This window comes from Hylaeus anthracinus, unplaced genomic scaffold, assembly GCF_026225885.1.
Source record: "Hylaeus anthracinus isolate JK02 unplaced genomic scaffold, UHH_iyHylAnth1.0_haploid 12000, whole genome shotgun sequence".
In the NCBI taxonomy this organism is placed as follows: Eukaryota; Metazoa; Arthropoda; class Insecta; order Hymenoptera; family Colletidae; genus Hylaeus; species Hylaeus anthracinus.
In genome coordinates, this window is record NW_026534347.1 from 7,455,915 (window position 1) to 7,479,754 (window position 23,840).

General features: G+C 36.8%; 3 protein-coding genes across 9 annotated transcripts in view; 1 reads left to right on the forward strand and 2 right to left on the reverse strand.

Moving 5' to 3' along the window:
- LOC128890459 (lateral signaling target protein 2 homolog) overlaps positions 1–1,516 on the reverse strand; it is a 34,570-nt gene extending 33,054 nt beyond the window's left edge. For both annotated transcript variants that reach the window (XM_054148954.1, XM_054148953.1), the window contains exon 1: positions 1,011–1,516. In XM_054148954.1, coding sequence (XP_054004929.1) covers positions 1,011–1,046 — 36 coding nt within the window. In that variant the 5' untranslated portion in view covers positions 1,047–1,516. The remainder of the gene's footprint in view (positions 1–1,010) is intronic.
- Positions 1–23,840, forward strand: part of LOC128890472 (ornithine decarboxylase 2-like) — a 107,023-nt gene that overhangs the window by 19,175 nt on the left and 64,008 nt on the right. The gene's annotated exons all lie outside the window — the stretch shown is intronic.
- The window catches only part of LOC128890464 (uncharacterized), a 46,967-nt gene continuing 26,308 nt past the window's right edge, over positions 3,182–23,840 (reverse strand). The window contains exons 3-9 of one of the 6 annotated variants that reach the window (XM_054148962.1): positions 16,715–16,825; positions 14,486–14,752; positions 10,767–11,059; positions 9,229–9,527; positions 7,775–7,958; positions 7,518–7,699; positions 3,182–7,185 (exon numbers count right to left, since the gene is read on the reverse strand). In XM_054148962.1, coding sequence (XP_054004937.1) covers positions 6,735–7,185; positions 7,518–7,699; positions 7,775–7,958; positions 9,229–9,527; positions 10,767–11,059; positions 14,486–14,752; positions 16,715–16,825 — 1,787 coding nt within the window. In that variant the 3' untranslated portion in view covers positions 3,182–6,734. Of the gene's footprint in view, positions 7,186–7,517; positions 7,700–7,774; positions 7,959–9,228; positions 9,528–10,766; positions 11,063–14,485; positions 14,753–16,714; positions 16,826–23,840 lie in introns of all 6 variants that reach the window. The other 5 variants (XM_054148961.1, XM_054148963.1, XM_054148964.1 and 2 more) reach the window with 5 other exon arrangements.

Here is a 23,840-nt window from a genome sequence, read left to right on the forward strand (position 1 = left end):
CGCGACTTCTACTCGCAGGTTTCTTTACGAAAGTCGACACAAAACAATTTATCACCTGCTCGCGAAATTGTCCGAGACTTTTTTTCATTCCGCGTATCGCAACAAACACGATCACGAAGGTTCCAGGAATTCATTTAACCACTCGCTTCGTATCAATCGCTACGTAAACCATTTGAGTGAAATATTTTTACATGGGAATTATTTTTATTAGTTTGTCTGGAAAGTCCGTGCCGATTTTTGATAGGTGGTACACGTCTGTTTAGATTGGAATGGTTGAAAACAATTAACATGGGTGCATCCCTTAAAAGGTATAAAGGTCGTGGAACAAAATTTATATAATTATTTATATAATTCAATAAATATATAACAAAATTCAAATATGCCTTTTGAATTTTTCTTAAAAATTGGCACGAACTTTCTGGACAACCCAATAACATGGACTGTCTTGCTTAACAGGTGTCTCCTCTTTGCTCACAATTTCTATACGCACCAACAACGCATATTAGTAATGTATATTTCACGAAGCGAGGTGAAAAAATAGAAACGTCGCACTTAGACGTTCGCTGCTATAAATCTAAATCGTATCGCGCCTAAAGGGTCGATGCTCGTGCATTATCGTTATTACTCGATCGCGATAAATCACGAAAAGCAGAGAAACGTAGAACCGTAAACAAGGACGACCAGCAGCCCGTGCACCTATCAATGAAGTTAAGAGGCACGTATATCACGCAGGTGTAACACGTCGCCCCGAGCACCTCTCAGGGTATCGTGCGAATTTTCACGAAACAGGTGGCAACAGCGCGCAGGTCCAAGAGACGGGCCGAGGGACGAGGAAAAAAGAACGAGCGCACGCGTTCGATCAGCTAAAGTCACACGATGAGAAAACGCACGGATACGGTGAAAGAGTGACGGAAAACGTATACGTTAAAAAAATAAAGAACAGATCCCGAACGCGGAAAGAAAGACAGAAATCGGGGACGACGGTCGAGTGAACGGAACCGTGCACTCACCTTAGGCCTGTAGAACCATTTTCTGATAGACTCCATCGCAGGGCCGTCGAGGATGTCGGCAGGCACACGGGCGAGTCGTCACTGCGCCTCTTGCGGCCAAAGCACTTGCGACATAGCGAAACGTGCCACCGCGACCTTAGCAGAAACCGTCACACCACGAGACACCACCAGCCGACCGCATACGAAACGGAGTTTCTTTGTCGGGCAGTAATCCCACCGTTAAATGTACGACCATCGACGATTTCGCTCGGTCCACGCATCCGAAACTGCGCGTGAAACGTGAATCGCGCGTCCGTACGACTGACTGACCGAGAACAGACTGCAAAGGCGCAGCTCCCTGTCGCGCATGCGCCCGCACGCCAACATGGCCGCCGTGAAGTGGGGGTTTCGTGCGCGACCGCCATCTGCGTCGAATTCAAATTAATAGAATTGCTTGGAACACAAAATCACGATCGTACTAAAAATAGAATAGTTTTATGCGATATTAGCAACAAAATATTGAAAGATATATAAGAATTATTCTTATTTTAGACTTATTTGAATGAATTCAAATTTTAATCTACATACAAATTAAGAGTATGTTTTATTTATAAGGTGGGAGGACGTGTAACTTTACTGTAACACCTAATGTACCACCTCTAGCATTTGTTCGTTTTTTACGTTACTCTCTTCATCACTCTCTGGCATCCCCATTAGAAATGAAGTCTATCGGGGCCGCTCTTACAAAATACAAAGAATATATGAAAAGTCTAACTGAGTTTTAATAAAGGCAGGCTCAGCTTGCAAATGATATTAACTGAGTATGTATAATATTAGAATTAAGTATAACAAGAAACCTAACGTCCCAGTCCTGAGAATGAGAATGAGTGTGAACAAATAAGAATGAACGATGCATATTAAACAAAAGGAAAAATATTGTTTTTTTAAATGTAAATAATTTAATGAAGAAATAAAATAGAGACCAAGTATGGAAGGATGAAAGTTTAAAATAAAATATAAAGAATGATAAAGGAATGGATGGATGAGAACAAGAAAATCATATAAGTTGTAAGAAATGTTAAAAATAGTGCATCACACAGTAGTGTAATAAGGATGTAAACTTTCCTTTCACACTTTAAATAAAAACGCAAAAACGCAATCGAGGCCGCTCTTGAGCAAATTTAGAAATAGTGGCGCCATCGGTGGGAAAACGCCCAAGTTTGTAGTGAAAATAGTTCCTATTATTTTAATCAATTATACTTTCTTTTTCATAAATAAATAATTGATACGATTTTATGCTTTATAATACTATAATACGCTAGTTAATATTTCGAATGTATCATTTTTATCAATAATTATTTAATGCAGCCATAATTATCGACTTTGTGGTGACCTCTACTTCCACGAGACTCAAAGAAAAGCGCGTAGCTTTTCGATAAAGACATATTCCACCTGAAGGCGGGAAAAATCCAGGAAACGCATAGCGCCACCTTCTTCCCAACTTTCTCTTCTTCCGAAAAGCGAAGGAAAAAGTCAGTTGGTGGATAGCGCTTGCAAAGAGATCATCAGAAAGAGTGAAAGAAATAAAGTCGTTTTCTTGTAAAAATCTTAGAAAGAAGTGTATATAGTTTTTTCTGTATATATAGTTTTTCTGTATATAATGACAATAGTATAGCCGTGTGAAGACAGTGTACATAATATATATATAGCCTTTCGCGCCTTCTAAATACGCTCCTGCCTAAACGTCGATAAAATAGAACTTGATTAAATCAATTAAAAAGCCTCAACTTTTTAATTAGTGGTGCCATCTTTTAGAAACGGTGGAAACTATTTTTGCTACAAACTTGAGCGTTTTCCCAACGATGGCGCCACTGGTATTAAAAAAAAAACCGCGTAATTTAAAATATGTATGCAATTCTTTCTACGAGCTAATGTTTCATTCAAGGTAAAAAACTTGAAAGTTAATCCAGTCACAGTCTCGACACACGTGTATTGGAAGGTATGTTGATGATTTTAAATGTAATTGTTATCTATTAAATATGTTTTTACATATAGATTTCGACTACTTTGAAATTATTTCACGATAAGTTGTAGTTGTTTATTACTTCGACCTTGTATATAAGACATAAACAGAAACTTGAATCAGAAACGAAATTATATGAAATTTGGGTTAGAAATAAGATTACCAGCGGTACACAGAAGGAATTTAATAATATTATCTTGAAATTTAACATATTTTGATCTACGTGACTAGATTATAAAAAAAAGCAATTAAAAATGTATGACTTTAACAATGTTAAATATTATAAATCACAAATTATGCACATACGTAAGTTCCACATTTTAAGTATACATTTGGATTTAAAATTACAAAATAGATTCCAACAAATCTACTTAATATTAAAATTGTCTAAGCCTCGAGTCGATAAGATAATGAAGACAACGCATTGAACTCTAATGTACAAGTACATTGATCACATAAACTATGACCTAAAACAAATTGCAACATCATGTTTTAAAAATTCCTTCAATTACATTAACGAATGTCATCGATGCAAAATATAATTCTATTAACAAAAATAATAATGAAAACTAACACTAACCTTTTACTTCTTGAGATTCGTCTACACATGTTAAAGAAATGGAATGTATATTTCTACCATAACGAGTAACAATAAGTTTTTAAACACCTAAAGAAAGATTCAAATGCGGGTTAATCGAAAACACATCGAAACGAGTGCTATTTCCAACTAACTTGTTGGTCATAAATCTTAATAGAGTAGAAATAGAACACACCTTGTGCTTGTACTCTCAAGAAGTAATGTATAATTGTAGTTTTAGTTGCTTTGCTTAAAACTTTTTGAAAATAAGTCTAATTAAGTATTTAATATTGGTCTAATAACATTTCTAATTTGTAACTAGATTTTAGAATTTAATTTTCGAACATTTCGTAATTAAATTATCAATCAAGATGTAAATTACTAATACTAGTAAAAATATATTATGAATTTCTTGTTACATGGCGAAAATGTAAATTTTGGAAATAGACTCTCGCGTAATTAAATACCGTCGAACATTATTAAATATACATACATTAAACAGTGCATAGCTCAAAAAGTTATAAGCAAAATACTTCTTATAAACATATGTATTCTATGCTCAGTTTTGTGCAATAACACTTCACGATTGGCTGCCAAAACACTCCTCATAATTTCGGTTACACCCTCCATATATTTTTCTCAAAAACTGTAAGTGTTACCATAAATACTGGTTATGTAACTACAGAAACATCTAGTATTCGACACAAGCATCACTATACATTTGCTTGAAAAATGCAAGATTTTATAGCTCGACAACTTACAAAAAAATCCTTGTAGAAAAAGAATGCTTGTCCAGTCTCATCTACGACAGGTGTCCCTATTGACTTAGTTTACCCTTTAGCTCCATGATGATAGCTTTTTTCGTACTATTCCAGTTTTAGTTTCACAACCTGAGATTCCTTTTTTTTTTTCTTTTTTAATTTAAATTCTGAAAAATATCAGCCTTCTAGCTCAATCAATTTTCCAGATATTAAATTTTCAAGTCCATTCTCCTTAACAATACAATATCTCGTTCTTGTTATCCTTTCATAATTTTAATTCTTTTACAGCAGTATCGGATGACTAACAGTGACTAAAACACTTATTCTACTTATTTACTAGTGTCGAATGACACCTGATACATACGCGACCCTACGTGTCATTCCTACTTTTCGATCTATTGCGCTAAGACCACGACCACGTAGACCTTGTTTAAGTTGTCGAGCTATACTATGTAAGTAGTAATTCCAACTCTTTTGCTTTTAATTGCAATGCACTACCATGTCTCGCGTACAATCTATGCGAACTCACTATTTATCTAAGACATCTATATCACTTGAAATGAGAGTAGTTGAGTAACTTCTTCTTGTATCATATTACATAAATCGTTTTTTATCTTTTTTTTTTGTTAAAATACTTGAATCACATAAGTAACAATTTGTCCATTACAAACATTCAAAGTCATAATATATCTTTAATAGATTGCCACACAATAGATAAATTATTTCAATCGGTATGATCTAGTAAGTTTCACCTAAAATAAAAAAAAAACATTTAAGTGAATCATCAGTATTATTGCACGGTAAAATATATCGGGAAACGTTTTAAGCAATAAATGAATAATACATCTTATAAATTATAAGCTTTCGTATCTACGACATATTGTTTCCGTGATTTTTTTCAATTTAAAATACAAGATACCAATTTAAGTAACCTGTTAATGTTTAAACGATAATATTAAATTTTATAAAATACATAGAATTTTAATTAACCTTGTTAATAAACTACTAAACGTATATAAAGATATATTAAACAATCAAGATAATTTATTCATAAAATAAAATTTTCGAATTATTTAGGCACAAAGTAGATACTTATAATGAATAACATATCAATAATATAAAAAACTCCTTTTGATATTCAATTTTCACTTACACGTGTCCATCAAATTTGTAAAATTACTCTTAAACATTAATCAAGGCAGCATGTAAATATTAATTCACACCACAATTTAAAAGTTACAAAGGATTTCAAATTTATTAAATCGAAAATAATTTTGCAATAATCGAACACAAATTGACTTAACGAGATTTATAAGATATAAAAACATTAACGTTAAAATTTGTTTAAATTCCTTATAGAAATTCCATTAGCGAACATTTTTACAGAGAAAAATTCTTAAAAATTCATTAAATCACATCTGTTCTGCTTTGTACCAATAGTGTTTGTATTTTTAAAGTACAGCTGAAAACGGATTGATACGATTATCTAGAGTCTGGAAAAATATTACTGAAATCGAACTAACACTATTAGGGTTAGAAGTCTAATGGAAACACGGCAAGTTATTTTGTAGACAAAACTTGGACTTTCGAAATTCCTATAGGACCGCAAAAATTGGAACGCGTGGTCGGTTAGTATTCAACGTTGAATTATTCATTAAATGACAATATTAATTAAAATTTTTAATGTATAGTTCGAAAAATGGAGAGACAAAAGGCATATTTCTGTCATAATGCCCAAAACATACAAACCTTATGCAACAAGCTTTAACGATCAAATGTGACAACAATTAATGTATTTTATTTAATTTATCATTTCAAGTAAAACATCGCCATAAACTTCAAATTTTGTATACGTAACTTTCCCCGTGTATCATAAACTCGTTGTAAATTTAATAAAATCACTATATAATAGTACATGTTTTTTCGCTAAAAAAACAAAATCGTTTGATCAGACAAAAAGTTACACGACCCTATGTATGAAAATACGAGACGATTTTTCTGTCTACCGATTATATGTACAAATTTTGACATAAACATATTCACAAAACTAATGAACGTCACGCCGAAATTTCTCAGCAACAATTTAATACTAAAATATATAGGAAGAAATGCATAAGAAGATATAAAAGTAGATGGCACATGGTCTTCCGAAGTTAAAAAGAAAATCATAAATTAAGATGCCACTCGTTGCGGCATTAGTAACTTAATGAAGCAGGACGAAGGTGTTTCAACGTTACTACTATTACTAACGAACTTAAAACTTAAGGCATAGGTTTCTGCAATGCGTGAAAAATATCGTTGGCAAGATGAAGAGCTACATTCGTTGACTTGAATGCGTGTTAATGAAACTGGAGTATCGATTGTCCTCTTCGCAAACTCGTTGTTTAACTGTACCCAAACTGCACTTTTCGACACTGACAGAGCCATTTGATGATTCGAGCGTTGCGCTCGACGATACTCGGGGGATCGCTGACCCTCTGGTTGCAATCCTCGTTGCTCATACCAACGCTACAATTATTGTTCTGCCATTGGCTGCCCTGATTTGTTTGGTTGTTCCCAACCCACGAGTAAAGACCTAACGCCGAGTCGACGGAGCTGACGCTGTCGAAAAATACAGGCGACGACGTCTTCGAGTCTGGTTCCGTGATACGTTGATAATTATCTGAATCGAGACCCAAACGATCAAAGAAGTTCTCGAGTTGAGTTATTGACCGAGGAGGTCGAGCAGGCACTTTGTTAGATCGACCATTGTCTTGGCGCCAGTAGCGATCACTGATATCTGACTTTGATCTCAAAATTGGCCGACCGCGGCCTTCTTTCCAGCCGTCGGAAAACCTGGCAGAACAATCACAATATTGTTTGAGCATTCACAATATTGTTCAAGGCTGACAACAAGGAGAGACGAATACAGGATGCAACGACAAGGAAAGCGCCTGAACTATGAGATGTGGAAAGGATACGGCAAGATCAAAACGAAAAACCACAGCAAGAGTCTATACAAAGATATACAACCTGGCTTTCAAGTTATAAATCTGTTAACTATATCCTCCTTCTACTGTTCACTCAGGGCACCAACAGTAATTCAATTTTAATAAGCCAGAATTATTTCTAATTATGTAGCCAGGTCTTTCATATTCTCTGTAAGTTCACTAACTGTATTTACATACCTTGAATTGCATGTTGGGCTATAGTCCGTTTGACTGTTGCTACTTTCGGAATCAGGACTGTAATGTTTCACAACGGAAGGCGGGGTACCGTTAACATAACTACTACCGCCTCTCGAGCGTTCTTTTTCCGTTGAGTGTTGAGTAGATGCACCACTGTCGCGCCGTATATGACTCCAGCAATCCTAAAGAGAATGTTACACGTTCAATGAATCTAGCGGTTCCAGTTATAGACTACGTGACAGATGTTTCAAACGTACTTGTATTATCGGTGGCGGTTCGCTACGGTGCGTACAGTGCCCGGATGATCCGCCAGAATCCCTCGCGGTTGCCCCATGGCTCAGTTTGCTGGAACCTGAAGACTTGTGCGTTCGACCACCGGATGATAGCACGCTGCTGGCATCACCGCCACCAGATCCGAAGGAGCGTCTAATATGTCTGGAACTGAAATGATCAGAAACCGTATACACGACGTTCCGCAATCCGTGTTACAACCGAAATGAAGGTGCTTCTAGTGCATGGAGCTGCAAGGTTGCCTCTTGTACAGAAAGGATTCACCATGTCTTCTACCGTTTAACTTGTGCAGAATGGTTCATCGCAGGTTAAGACATCTCCAGAAGTATCGAATTACTAATATTTTATACATAGCAACAGGGGCTTGTGATGAATCATCTTGCAAAAGTAGGTTAAAAGGACAGGTTGAGTCCTCTTGTGAATGATGTTCATACTATGAGAGAAAGCTGTCTTCCATTCATGAAATGTGTTTCCACGAATAATGATCAATAGTGAAATAAATAAACAAAATGTATTATATGTCTTTGATCTGTTTTCAAACACAAAATCATGTCGTCGGTTGTAATACTTATTGCGGGACTGTAGTCTCATATTTAAAAATATATATATATAAAATGAACATTGCAATTAACACTGCTTTGATTTCTGATTGTGAGTAGTGTCCATTTGAAGGGTACTCATGCTTCCTATAGTCTACAGTCTAATCAACTTCAATTAGTCGCTCAAAACCCCGATGTGAATCATTCATACAAGACGCAATTTCTAGTTTCACTCAATCCTTCAGCGTAAATACCACAGCATTGTGAAGGCTCTTCTCTTCCTTTCATCTCTCGAAGACGAATGGAGCAAACGTAATTGAGTTTCTGTTGCCTTGAAGATAAAAGGAACAACTTTGCAATGGTACACCACGCGTTTGGAAAAAATCGATTCCCATTGTCACTCTCTCGCCTTGAAGATCCTAAGTATAGACAGATCACACTAATACCTTTGCAGCGAAGGATTAATCTCTTCTGTTTGACTACTTGTGTATTGTTAAGCTATACATTCTGGCCAATATGACCTTAGAAGTACAAAGGGTTATACTAAAACTTTTATTAATCATACATGGAAAGTTGCTAAGTATCTATCTCATCTGTGTTGCGCATAACAACAGAGACATGCTATAGCTCTACATAAGCACTTTAAAACCGAAGGTAAACAGGTTGGATCCAGTTCTTATTGGTGTCCTTGAGCGACCAATTGATCGTACCCCCAACCACTGCTGGCAAAGTATCAGGAACCATTTCCAGAAGGACTGAGCAATTCCTGAGCAATGTTAACTGCAAAATTCTAGGCCATAAAAGCTTCGAGGGCCTCGAGATATTCTGAACATTCGGCCATTATAATTTCAGCGAGACACGCGTGAAAACGCTCTAAATACCTGCGGTAACAGACAGCATCCCGCTTGAAACTGTGCTCCGAATAATCTGAACTAGTTTCGCAATCCGGGCAATTGTTCGCGGATTGATGGTGCCCCGACGGTTTGGACGACTTCGTCGACGCGCGCGGCGACAGCGACGCCCGTCGTCGAGTGCTCGTGTGAAGATCGGGCAAAGATTTGTGGCAAGCCGTGTTCTCCACCGACTGGGAACTGGTCGATTTTCTTGCGGCCCTACCGGACGTGTGCGAGTGCGAGTTGCTGCGGCCGAATTTGAAGCGGGCGTCCTGTTGCAAGCAGCGCTGTGAACATAAATTATTGTATTAGGTTGTCCCGAAAGTTTCTTTCGCTTTGTTAACATGTGATACATGCACAATATTTTATGTTTTATGTTACATTACTGAATTGTGCACAAAATTCAACGTGTGAGATTCATTTGGTTTATTCCTGTTACGGAAAATGTTCAAAATATTTTGAATATTCAAATTAATATTAACTTGAGCTGCTATACATTCAAATGTATCGCAATACACAACATAATAACAGATATTCGGTGTTGACAGGAAGACATTTATGATATACCTTTATCTATGTGTTTGTACACATTCGTGTTTGCAACTGCTGATCAGTTTAAAGACGTTCTTGTTCTCTGATTTCTAATTCTAATGTTTCCTAAGATTTCCAATCTTACACATTGAATTTTATTTATTCCATTTTCCTGGTCTGAAGGTCATTTGTAGGTCATATTGTAGTACATGGATGAATTCGTTATTTTGTCAGCTACAACATTATGTTAACGAAAATATATCATTCCATTAAAAAAACATCGATGACCTTGAAATTTTATAAAAAAAAAGACCTTGAAAATTTTTTCCCTTAGACATAATACATAGTTCCTAGACCCTAATACATAGTTCCCAATCTTATCTACTTTCACTTAAACTAAAAATACCAATCGTATTCGATTAAAAAACATAATCCAAGAGCGTTTATTAACACTGTTTCGTAATTTCAAATTCGTAAGCCGAATCTGTCGTTACGAGTATCACAAATTCCGCGACAATCTCGTCGATTATGGCATGCACGTATTTAATACAGTGGAAGAATATGTTACGTCTTCCGTGTTAAACTCACGAACACGTGTATGTACAGCTTCCGGTTACCGACTGCGTTTCCTCCCCGTAGCGCTACCACGGTTACAATTCATTGCCAGTAGTTATTTACACGCATATTCACGTAGGCAAAACGTGCTTAATACGGTCGCGATTGTAATAAATTAGAAAAGTGAAACCGAGTTACACAATTCCTCGTCTGCGTTAAATCGCTAAGTAAAATTTATGCGAGCGTCGCGTTTAATGAAGCGAATTAAAAGAATAGGGGATAAACAAATTGGGGAGACATTCATTTTGAAAAAGGTTAATACAAGAGTTATAAACGATTGACAATAAAGACACAGAATTCATTTCTACGCCTATCTATACGATATTCGTATCGTTCAAATGGTAAATCATCGCTTTAAACGACTTCTAGTGACGTTTCACCTTTCCTCGATCCTCGTCGCGGAAATTGGGCGACAAGCTCCCAGGCGAGTAGCGGAATTTCTCCTCCCGAGGAACGCCGTTCGCTTGAATGACCACTTGCGACGGGTTCTCGGGGAAAAAGACATTCTCCTTGCTGTCGGTGTTTAGCAGTCGACGTAATTTCGTCTGCAGCTGATCTCCACCAGTACTGCTCGGTGGCCCTGAAATCGTGCGCCGCTGCGGAACGGGAACCAACCGTGGACTCTTCGGTGGCAGCGCGGGTGGCAGTGTTTGTTGAGGATTCAGAATGCCGTCTGCTGTTTAACAAAACCGAAACGTGCTTTAGAAACCTCCTTTCGTTATTCGACGCAGTCCTTCGTCGGTCGCTCGGCCGTTAAACGAATAAAGATGCGTTCATTCTCCAATTTAAAATTCTAAATAAAATTCTATTCATGGAGTGTCTTTTTGTAATAAACGAATTAGGCTTCAATGTTTGAACCTTCTCTTAGTTTGTTCACGCTCCCGTGACCGTCTAACATACCGAGACAATGAATGGTGGTAATTATTCTTGCTCTTTTTCATTATTTTTATTATTACTCAACGAGTTTATTCGCCATGACGAGGAAGAATGTACGAGTGCAAACGTATGGAGGTATGAGAGTAACGTTTTTCAAACCGTGGCCCTTGAATGGGAGTTGATGGCGATGAATGAGCCCTCGAAGGAAAGGAGAAAGATGTGGCGAGACAAAAGGGTAGCATTTTAAGTAGCGGAAGAAAGTGGAAGCTTCGCTTTGGCTTTTGGGGACTCGTTCCAAAACGCAGAAGGATGAAAATATTTTCGTTATCGAGGAGAGCTGTCCCAACAGTGTACTAATCTATTAATACAAATGTCTCGATTCGATAGTAGGTTTAAAAATAACCAGAGAACGAAGTGACTGGAATACGCGTCATCTTCTGAGCTACCTTAATCTTAGACAAGGCAAGATGAAAGGGTAAGGTTCAACGAGTCGCTGTTTTGTACGATAACCCTAATATTATTCGTGTAGGTGCAGGCGCAGGTTAAACAATAATTATGATACAAGATTGTCTACTTATGGTAATGAAGACCCAAGTGCATGTTTCTAAGTACACCGTTCCAAACAGTTAAAAAACCACGTCTCTTGGCAATTTTAAACATTAAACTACAAATAAAAACTGAAATTACTTAAAACTGTATCTCACGTCTCTTCGAAAGAAATCCAAAAAATGCGTAAAAGATGAAGTTTCGATGTTTATTGCCAGTTTCATTCATTCGAGAAGAAGATCGTCGAATAAAGAGGGATACCTGGGTTGCGCAACCGTAATTCACGCGGCGTGGCGACTGACATTACCGAGATTAGGTTACGATAGAAAACGAAGATTACATATTAAAGGAAAACGCGGCGTTACGTCAACGCCCAGCAACTCTAATAATACATTAACCGCGTCGTCGATCGCGGAAGTGATAATTACGATCAAGTTAACCCTTGCTCTGCGTCGTGGTGTCGAAACACCCTGGCCGATCGAATCGATCTTTTGGAAGTAACACGAACGGACGCGGGGTATCGTATATCGCATTGGTTGAAATTACTTTGCAGTGGGAAGAAAATACGCGAGGGACCCGGATGCCAACATAAATAAACAAGCGGCCGGTCAACCGATAAGCCAGTGATTTCCAAACTTGTCGAAGGTATAAAAAGGAAAAGAAGAAGCGCAAAGCTTCGTGTCTCTGAAGATAAAGTGCGAAATAAAATGTTTGCAAACGTACTTCGAAAAATTGAACCTGAATAGAAATTTATTCTACTCTGCAAATATTATAATCCAAACTTCACATTTAATATTCTTTTTATATGAGAAAAAAAACTGTACAAACAGAGGATGATTACATTTTCCCTAACACTTCAATTCACATTTCGCGTATCCATTTAAATAGGTGAACGACAACTGATACGAACTCGTAGTAAATGATAAATAAATCGCCCTAGGGGAACGTTCATTTCTGTATTTCTCTTACCAGATATATTTCCCACGTCAACGTACGAAACGAAAAGTTATGATTAGTTCTCATCCGACAAAAGAAGAAAAACTTTTTTTTTTCCATTAGCCGGTATCGCCTAGATCTTCGGCTCCCGTCTGCTTTGAATTCCTGAATGTTATCTAGCCGTAGAAAGGGATAAGCACAATGTCCTTTCCGACCCAGAGACTCCGCGCAACGGATTCTACATCTGTGCTAAACAAAACCGCTGACAGTAAACGAGCCGATCGTTTCCTGACGCGCGACCGAAACGGCTGAAGTATGCTGCCGGGAATACCGCAGCCGTTGACCGCAAAGGATTAAGTGAAAACGTACGATCATTTAATCCGTGGAAAGCATCTGGTATCGTAAAAACCTCAAGCAGTCGGAATACGAGTCGTTCGCGAGCCTTTTCATTAACGGAGGAAAGGTCACAGCGTGGACAAGTGCTTTTCAGGAGGAACTGAAAGGGGGGGAATTAACCCCCTCTTGGAGTGGTAAATTTAGTTCTTGTGTAGTTCATATATTTTTAAAGGGGATGGAAAGGCAATTCGACATTTTACATTTTTGTTGTGATTTATGCTGAGGGTGCGAGGGGAGAATTACTTGTTGTTTTTAATGAGATTTGATTTTTATTTTGAGGGGAATTTAGATGTTGTGGTTGAGGATAAATAAAGTTTCCAGGGCCTTTGGATGAGAGGTACTTCTTACAGGATTATTATTAGATTGTCCCGAAAGTTTCTTTCGCGAGTTGCACTCAATTATTTTACGTGATCGTGTTTATATAAATTGACAATCTAATTACGTAGATATTCATGTTGTAACAGTAATTGAGCAAAATGAATCGTGGACAATTCAGTAATGTAACATAAAACATAAACTATTGTGCATGTATTACTTATTAATAAAGCGAAAGAAACTTTTGGGACAACCTAACAGATGCAGTGTTGACTAAAGGTGTCTAAACTATATGATCTGGAAAAATATGATTGTTGAACTGTTTCACTTCTGAGGTTACAAATTATCATTTTATAAAAAAACAAATTCCTCCTCTCACTCGTTAACACGTTGACTGCCAAACGAATAATTCTGGAAAATTTCTGCTAAGATTAAATATTATTTAAACTACCGGAGTCTAGGTAACGAAACATTTATCGTGGTATATTTAGTTTTGTAATTACATCAAAATTCAAGAACTTCATTTAGATTCATTTCCTGTGATGTCTAACTAACACCTATATATGGTGATCAACGTGTTAACTAAAGAAAAATATGAAAATTGTTAGAGACTTCTGGTGCCACACAATTCTGTCAATGGCACTTGCCTTCTGTTACTCGAGAGACCAATCCATAATTTCATAAAGATCCCAAGCAATACTTCCTCCCCCTCCAAAGCTGGCGTTCGAGTCAGGTGCCTTCATCCCCCAAAAGAACAAAATCAAAGCAATACTTTCCAGCAAAGCGACTGGTAAACGCGATACCCAAAGCGGCTACTCGTCTTCGAACACCTATATCTACGAGGAAGCGTTTCTACGGAGCTTTCCAAAGTATACTTAGACGGCCACTTGGAGCTATCCAGGCCCGTGGCAAGTTGCCCGTGGCAATAGAACGGAAAAGGTGGCGCGGTTCTCGACTCTTAAATGCCCGGAGTTAAATCGATTATACGCGCCGCGAAGGTGTACTACGATACTTTCACGATGAGACTTACGCCTGTCCTGTTCGTGGCACGACGCCCAGCAACAGGGCGGCGTCAGCGTGGCAGGTGGCAGTTGCGACGGCGACGTCGGTTGCATGGAGCACATGGAAGCGGTGCCGCATTTTCTCAGCAGCCTGGGTGGCGCGCCAGGAGCGCTCAGCTGGGATACCTGAAGATGCCCGCTGTTCTTCAACTCCTGCTTCCGGTCCAGGACGGTCTCGCTCTTCACGTAGAACGCCTTCGTCTCCTGGAGCAGCTCCACCGCGCTCTTCCGCTTCCCTGTGGCACGTGACGAGGAAACCAGACGGCTGTAAGTGACACTCGAGTAAAAACGGTAAATAGCCCGCTTCCTGTAAACGGATACCGAGCCTGACTGACAGGGTTAGGCCACGTGCCCCGACACGAGGCTCGTTAACCGTTTGCACCTTTGCTGGCCGCCGAACAATAGCCATAGGGGTAATTTCATTCTTTCTTTCTTTTTTTTCAAGTTTTAACACGATGGTTGCCAGACTAATACTCTTGAACATTTCATTCACGAGTAATTTCATTCTTTCTTTCTTTTTTTTCAAGTTTTAACACGATGGTTGCCAGACTAATACTCTTGAACATTTCTACATTGATTAATGTTTGTTTACGAACTATTGGAAACTACATAATGAAACATTCATGGTGTATTTTTGTAATTGCATCGAGATTCAAGTAAAAAACGGTCGACCATCCTTTCAATGCACCCCGCGAAACACATCTTAACCTGAGTTATCGTATGCGACAACACGATTTGTTTACAGACTATTGGAAACTACATAATGAAACATTCATGGCGTATTTTTGTAATTGCATCGAGCTTCAAGTAAAAAACGGTCGACCATCCTTTCAATGCACCCCGCGAAACACATCTTAACGTGAGTTATCGCATGCGACAACACGGTCTCAATGTTTCTAGCGCCGATTTCATTGAGATTCAAGTATTTCATTCAAGTTCATTTTCTTTGACGCTTAACTTTCAGAATTAATTTTTTTAGTTCTTCTATTACCTAAACTAACTGTCATCTATAATATTGGTGATGTGGCGATCATTCATAGGGAATTCGAATGTAAAAGAAGCTACAAAATGAACACAGTATAGAATATTGTAAAAAAATATAATTAAAATAAAGTTCATTTTATAATATTTGCGATATAAAATACACGTAAAAAAATGTTAAAGAAAATCTGCACCTAGGCCAAATATGTTAAAATCCTTCCACGAGTCACAGTGTATTTTATCCATTTTCTCTTATTCTTTCGAACGATCTTTGAATACCCCATCTGCTTCGCTACTGGCGAGATGTAGCATGCTGATCTCGATGGAAAATTGGTTTGGAATAAATTGTATGTGGTAGCAACTCATGCGATGAATCGACTTATTCTCCACAGAAATCTTGGTGGCATTCATCCGCAATCAATGTGTATATTATATGCGATTGTGCGAGGAAATATTCAGCAAGATTTTACGGAGTTGAGAAATGTTCATCTGGGTGGGAATGGCACGTGCGAAATGTTTACTCGTTAGATAGAAATTGCAATCTGAATTACATTCAAATATTACTCAATGAATTATCCAATGAATTATTACAAAGCTTTTAATAAATAACGAGTGAAATGTAAACTCGGTTTGGTTCGTTATTCGATCGATAGAAATTGCTATTATAAAATGAAATTATATTTTCGATGAACAGAAGTTCTGAATAAATTTCGAGTTAACTACAAAAGTTAAATATATAAAATTGGCTCAAACTCGAATTGGAATAGAAAAAAAATTCAGAAAAATTTCACTCGTGAATCGAGGTGCAGTGCCTATTTCGAAACTCACGTGAAATATTACGACTAAAGTTAGCTTCGTCGATAGTTTCTCTTAATTTCCGGGTAGCCATTCAACGCATCCTGTTGTGGCGGCAAATTACCGGAAATGACGAGCAGAAAATATTTACAATTGAATTGGCCATTTAAAAGAGTAGTGTACGAGCAAATCACTCACCTTTCTAAAAATCGATAAAAGTGAAGCACGCAAAGAATAGTACATTTCAATAATACTTAATAAAATTCTTTGAAACATATAAATATTAACAGTACATTAAATTTGTGTTGCAATTCATAAAAGTGTACAAAGTCGATCAAAACAGAGTACACAGAAAAGAAGACATAAATAACATTTCACATAATATTCCAACATGTAAAACAAAATAATTGTCCTATCCTTACAATGTAATTTAATTGCTCCATGTGTGCATGTGTGTGTATGCGAATTAGGTAGCCAGTCCGAGCACTCAGTCTCAATGGACCATTGTAATTGCTCCATACGTTTCAATGCCTCTAAAATGTAAAATTATTGTGCACAGAAAATCATTAAAAACAGAGTATATAGAAAAGGAAACATAAATAATATTTCACATAATATTCCAGCATATAAAACAAAATAATTGTCCTATCCTTACAATGTAACTTAATTGCTCCATACGTTTAAATGTCTCTAAAATGCGAAATTATTGCGCAGCGAAGCTTCCAATATAAATCTACACGAACTCCAGTATCTAATATAAAAAAAAAAAAGGTAAATGGAATCGACAGTTTTTCGCGCGACGATTGGAAATGATTTACGGCGATACGTTTGATCCGATGAACGATAGGAGACGGGTATCGAAATGAAATTCCAGCAGGCGTGGAGCCTTTCATGCTGATTAACAATATTTTTCTACGTAGCTCTCTGGAACCGACTTATAACGGAGAAAAATGTTTCCGCGCCGATGAACGAAAGTAACGAGATTAGTTAGTCGCCAGGAATAAACGAAGGACAAGCTAGCTGCGCGTAAGAATCTTCTCGGCGACGAGGATGATCCTTTCCTGGTGTGTGCAAGGACCTCGTGAATAATTCATTATGAAAATATCCTACTTAAATGCGTTACGAACTCTTAAGCATTTGGAATCCAGTTATCCTAATTTATATATTTAAGGAAGTTGGATACTTTGCGCAGAAAGACGGAAAGAAGAAATTGCATTAACAATTGGATCAACTGTTAGTTGAAATAGACTATCGATCAATTGGAATTGGAATTCATTAGGCTAAAATCGTTAAACACCTAGAAACATTATTAAGGCAGTCTTGGACTGCAAAATAGAGAACATATAGAGCTAGCACAGTTCATAAAGCTATAGAAAGTTTTTTTGATTTACAAACGAATCCAAAATTCAACCGAAGGCAGCAAATGGCAAAAACACGAATCAGAAGTGGCCACAGCAAGTTTACTCACTCATACCTATTCGACAGAAGCCAATCATTTAATTGTGACGAATGTAACACCCAAGTCACTATTAACCATATCATCCTTGTCTGCCCCAAATACAACGAAATCAGGAGGAAGTTAAACATCCACAATAGTATCAGTGAAGCTAACTATTCTTTCATATACCTGGACACCTCAGTAGAATTCTGCAAGACTATTGAGTTATTTAACAAAATGTAATAACTCTGTACTGTTTCTATAAGTCGCTAATAACCCATGATGTTGATGGGACGTTAAGCTTATTAAAAAAAAAAGAAAAAGAAAAAAAAATTACAATTGATTAGTTCGCAATTCAATAGTGGTACTAGTATAAATGTTTTTTTCTTTGAATTTTCTTTATATAAAGGATTGGTTTAAACTTGAAATTATAAACATAAATGCAGAGAGTTTGAATAAGAATAACAATATTGACTATGTTGAAATACATATGCATGTGTATGGAAAATATTGATAGTAAATATGATCGTATGCAAAATTATGAAATGTTTACTAGACATCGTTTGATGGCCCATAAACGCGAATAACACATCTTGGAGACTATAAATTTAGACTGACATTATGAATGATGGTTCATATAGTACTTTATTGTATGACCAAAACGAAAAAAAAATACATGTTTATAGGCTCCGTGGTGTCAGCGTAAAGGTCAAGTATTATTTTTGTTCGATTTCCAAGCGAGAAATAAATTTAACTTAGTGTACTATTATATTATATATATTATGTTATTTAATCATTATTGTTTAGGTACTTTTGAACCTTGAAAATAAAATTTTCACACAAAAGGTGCATGTATTCCTAATATGAATTTCTCTAACTACAACATTTCTATTTACAATTTTCTCAAGAATTAACAATAAATGCAGTTATGAATTTTATTATTTAAATCTATTTACTAGAACGCAAGAATGATTCTGTGTAACCCGAAGTGTATAACCATAATTCACCAGCTCCCCTATGGCAATTAGAGCCTATAATGATTACACCTTTGGTAATGTAAATCCTAATGTAACCAGCATTAATTAAGTAATTAAAGCAACGATCCTAATTGCAAGTGTGCTACGCTAGATGAAGTTCCTTCGAGACGAGAACATTCTACTATTCTAGTTCCTACAGACTACTTCTGCATAATTTAATGTATTATTAAAAAATGCTTGTGTTTCGAATTTCGAATACTCAAGTAAACAATAATAAACCCACAACTTTGTAAATTTAAGATATTTTTAAATACAAAAATTGGGACACATGCATCGAAAAACCTTCTCTCGAATACCCTTAATAACACGTTGGCTGCCAAGCTAAAACTCATTAAAATTTCTATTGGGCTGTCTGGAAAGTCCATGCCGATTTTTAGTAGCCGGCATAGGTCTAAATATGTCGGAATGGCTGAAAACAAATAACATGTATACATTCCTTAAAAGGTGGAAAAGTAGTGGAACAAAATGGTACATATATAATTCAATAAATATACATCAAAATTCAAATATGCCTTTGAATTTTTCTTAAAAATAGGCACGAACTTTCCGGACAACCCAATATAAAGTTAAAATGTTGTCTCCATACAATTGAACATCAAACAATTTAATATCTGTCGCAGTATTTCATTTTTTAACGTTGTCAAATTCACGAATCCTGTCCAGATTCATTTTCATCATTGTCTCACCTTTAAAATTAATATTTTTCGTTCCTTAATGGAAAGTCCTGTCACCTATTTCTTGGTGACGTGACGGACCAACGTGTTAAACTCATCCCCAGGAAATTTTTCGTTCGCCCCTGAAAAAATTCTCAAATATGCACTTTCGAATTATTCGAAGTAGACTTCTCCTTTTAAGTAGAGCGTTTAATAAATTTTGCTTGCATGTGTGTTCTATATGCCAACGTTATGTAATTGTCCAGCACGGTACACCAATGGTGGGCCATAATGGTGCACGTGCACGCACTTTGCACACGCGCTAGGGTTAAAGTGTCTCGTTGGAGACGCCGAGAAGGCAAGAGCTCGAGCGTTAATGACGAGTGCACCGACATCTGCGGCTTCCTCCCGTTTTCGCGTGCCACGCACGTTGATGATTGATGACATGCGACCGACACGCCCCCGTCGAGTTGATACCCTCAGCTTGTACCAATCACTGATACGGCCGCGATAACGTCGGAAGGAAAGGCTGATCGGACCGCTGGACCAGGACTCGAACTCATGATACAGTCAGTCCCATAAATACGAGGGTCGTTCAGAAATTAAGTTTAACACGTTGATCGCCATGTCACCCACATGTGGGTGACAGTGCTTTCCACTGAAGAACTAACGAAATTAATTTCGAATGTCAAGCATCAAAGGAAATGAATTTAAACCAAATTCATGGATTTTGATGAAATTACGAGAATAAATACGACGATAAATGTTTGATTATGCAGTCTCCGATAGTTTAAATAATATTTCATTTTAGTAGAAACTTTAAAGAATATTTGTTTGGCAGTCAACGTGTCAACGATGTTAACGCTGGTCTTGGTGAGAAGGTAGAACTACAAAATTTTAGGAACATGTTCTCTCATTTATTTTGATCAGTTTCGTGTGTCGTAGACTCTGGTAGGTTGATTGTCGCGTGTTTTGTAACATTTTATCATGGCGATTCCGTTAAAATTTGCGTCCAAGTGTGAACCGCGTAGTATAATACGTTTTTTTGCCGCTAAAAAATTCACAGCCACAGAAATTTATCGAGAATTATGTTCCGTTTACGGCGATAAATGCGTGAGCCTGCAGATGGTTACGCGTTGGCGAACAGCGTTCCTAAATGGCTGCGAAGAGTTGCACGATGAAGAGCACGAACGACGACCAGCGGACGCAAAGTGGACGGAAAATCATTACGCCTTGGGAATTCAAAAGCTTGTTACTCGTTATACGAAATGTATCGAGAGATGTGGGGATTACGTAGAAAAATAAAAAATTGTCTGAAAATTTTAAAAATGACCTTGTTTTTGTGTTTTGACCATTCTTTCACAGCGTAATTAAACCGTCAAACTTACTTTCTGAACGACCCTCGTATTTTCGTACTTTATGTCTATCGAAGAAGTTTGACTAAATTAAATGATAGAAAGTAATGTTCCGAAATAAATTTTTCATTGTGAGTATATATTACGTTGGCTGGCAAACTGCTCGTGAAAATTTATGCGAACCTGCCACTTTGTTTCTATACAACTGAAACATACTTTTCGTGAATTTAAACTAGTATTTATTTTTGAAATTTCTTATCGATTTATATTCTTGAATATCTCATCTTCAGAATGAATTTATTTAATTCCTCGGTGAAAAGTTCTCATCCATAGCGAAGGCTATACATAGTATATATAAATAAATAAATGCTATAAATAGCATACGGCTATAAATAAAAATGATCTACATTTACTACGAGGGTGGTCTTCTAAAATTAAAAATGTTTAGTACGAGCTTTATTTTGATAGAAACAATAATCACGTTATTCGTCGTAAGCTAAGTCGATTAGCTATAAGTTTGATGTTAGCTGGGCAATTTATAACAGAAAAAGACGAAATAGCGAGTGAAATCATAAGCGGTACTATAAATTCCTTCAATTTAACACTGGAATCCTAGACCACAGCGATTCGTGATAGGGCGGTTAGGGAGAAACAATTCGTTGACGACGAGAGTGGCCTTAATTGGTTGGAGCAGTCGCCTAGCGAGCTAACTGATCTGGATTCGAATCTCAGCTCGGCAATTCTATTCTTTTCGATCTAAAATTGACAGCAGTGGGCCAGGATCTCTCTCCAAAAAGGACTTTCGAATACTTTATTTTACACAAATCATCTAACATTTTTTGTTACTCCAAACAAAGTTGAAAAAAAAATAAATCTTATTCTTTCCTTGACGTCTTTAATAATTTGATTATTCAGAATATGACACTCTAAAGTCAGCAACAGTATAGTATCAAAACACCATATACTAAATAATTATTCAATAATGTACAGCAACTGCATACTAACTTTAAAATGTCATAACATCAAGCCAAATAAAGATTGCCTCTTCATATTTAATTTTCAGTGTAAACAACGCCACTAAAGTATCAACTTTGCACGTTGCTTCCAGCAATTCATCTATTTACGTTCTAAAGTTCAAGAGCAGACCTAGAGCAAAGTGCGTGAAGTTTCAAAGTTTCACAAAGCTATAAATAATCAGATACAATCCTTTGACAGAACAGCGTGAGCCATTTCGACCTTACCCTACGGGTTGAGGGTTAAAACGGGCTTATATTTCTCGGCATGGTTGGAAGGTTCTCAAGTCAACTCCTAAAAAAAGATGTCACCGCGCGTGTAATAGGTTTGCCTGCGTCTGTAAAAGAACAAAAGCACCGACACTGTTCTATTCTTCATCAATCTTCTCTAGTTCATCCAGCTATTAACACGTTCACTGCCAGACTAATACTCTTGAAAATTTCTACTTCGATTTAATTTTGTTTACAGACTCTTGGAAACTGCGTAATGAAACATTCATTTTTTGGTATTTAGTTCTGTAACTTCATCAAAATTCAAGTATTTCATTTAAATTCATTTTCTATGACACTTAACTTTCAGAATTAATAGTTTTCGTTGTTCAGTGAAAAGCACTGTCGATCAACCTGTTAATTCCATTATTTTAACAGGCACGTCAAATTTCAATTTTAATTCATTAGAATATTATATTATTAAGTTTAATTTATATACCAAAAAAAAGCACACGATTTAACGACACTACTCGTCAAACTAACTATTGCTTTCTTCATTACTCCTCATATTTCATTCATAAATATTAAATTCGAGTTTCCCTGACGGTTCAAACCAGACAAAAAATTCATCCACGATTCAACCACAATTCATCATTGCAAAATAGCGCCAGTCATCGATCTACCGTTACCAATTAGCGACAATACCGAAGAAGTTGCACAGTTTACAAAGAGCAATTCATCACTCGTTACCCGTGACCGTAAACGCGATAGACCATGGACGGAGGGACTCGATGGACATCTCAAACGCGACAGTGAAGTATTCTCGCGAGGTTGCAATTTAAAAAATTCCTTTGTCTCCGATACGGAAATTTACTCGAAACTTCTTAGCAACGGTTGTCAGATTCGCGTCTCTTTCCCGCAAATCGCGCGTGACAGACACGATGGTTGATGACATGTGCTCGACACGGAAGACTTTCTTCCCAAGACGGCCGCAGACCGCGATAATAACGAGGGAACACGGATAAGAAAAAGGATGAGCCAGCAGAAGCTCAAAGGAGCCACGGATGACACGAATGTGCCTAACGCAACAGCTGCATAACCGATCCGTGAACAATCTCTGGGAACGACGAACAATCCGAAGTTTCTCTTTTCGATATTTTCTAAAATGATCAAAAAACTGCGAAAGACAACGAGTAAGAAGAAAACGATTACATTTTCGAAACGAGCCAGAATTATTGAGGCAATAATAAATGAAGAAAATTGGAGAAGAAATGTTGGTGGAGTTTCAAGCTTTTTGTTGGTCCCATTTACAACAAAAAGCTTTCCAAAGGGAGACTTACAAATTTTTTCTATCAATAAGACACAAAATATTAATTTTTTCTTTTTTTTTTTAAATTTAAATATAGCTCAAGTATAACTTCATATATTTTAAAGAGTGTTTAAAATATACAAAGTGTATGAACAAATATATAAATATTAGGTTGTCCAGAAAGTTCGTGCCAATTTTTAAGAAAACTTCAAAGGCATATTTGAATTGTAATATACATTTATTTATATGTATATTTATTGAATTATGTAAGTACTATTTTGTTCCACAATCTTTCCACATTTTAAGGGATGTACACATATATGTTATTTGTTTTCAGTCATTTCGACATATTCAGACCTGCACCACCTATCAAAAATCGGCATTGACTTTCCGGACAACCCAATATATATTAGCTAGTCTATAAGAATGACTATCGCATTTAAAAAATTGAAATGTGTAAACAGTGATGCCATTTAACTGTCGATCGCAACTGCACCAATTAAAAAGACTGAAATCCCTCTTGGAGAACCTCG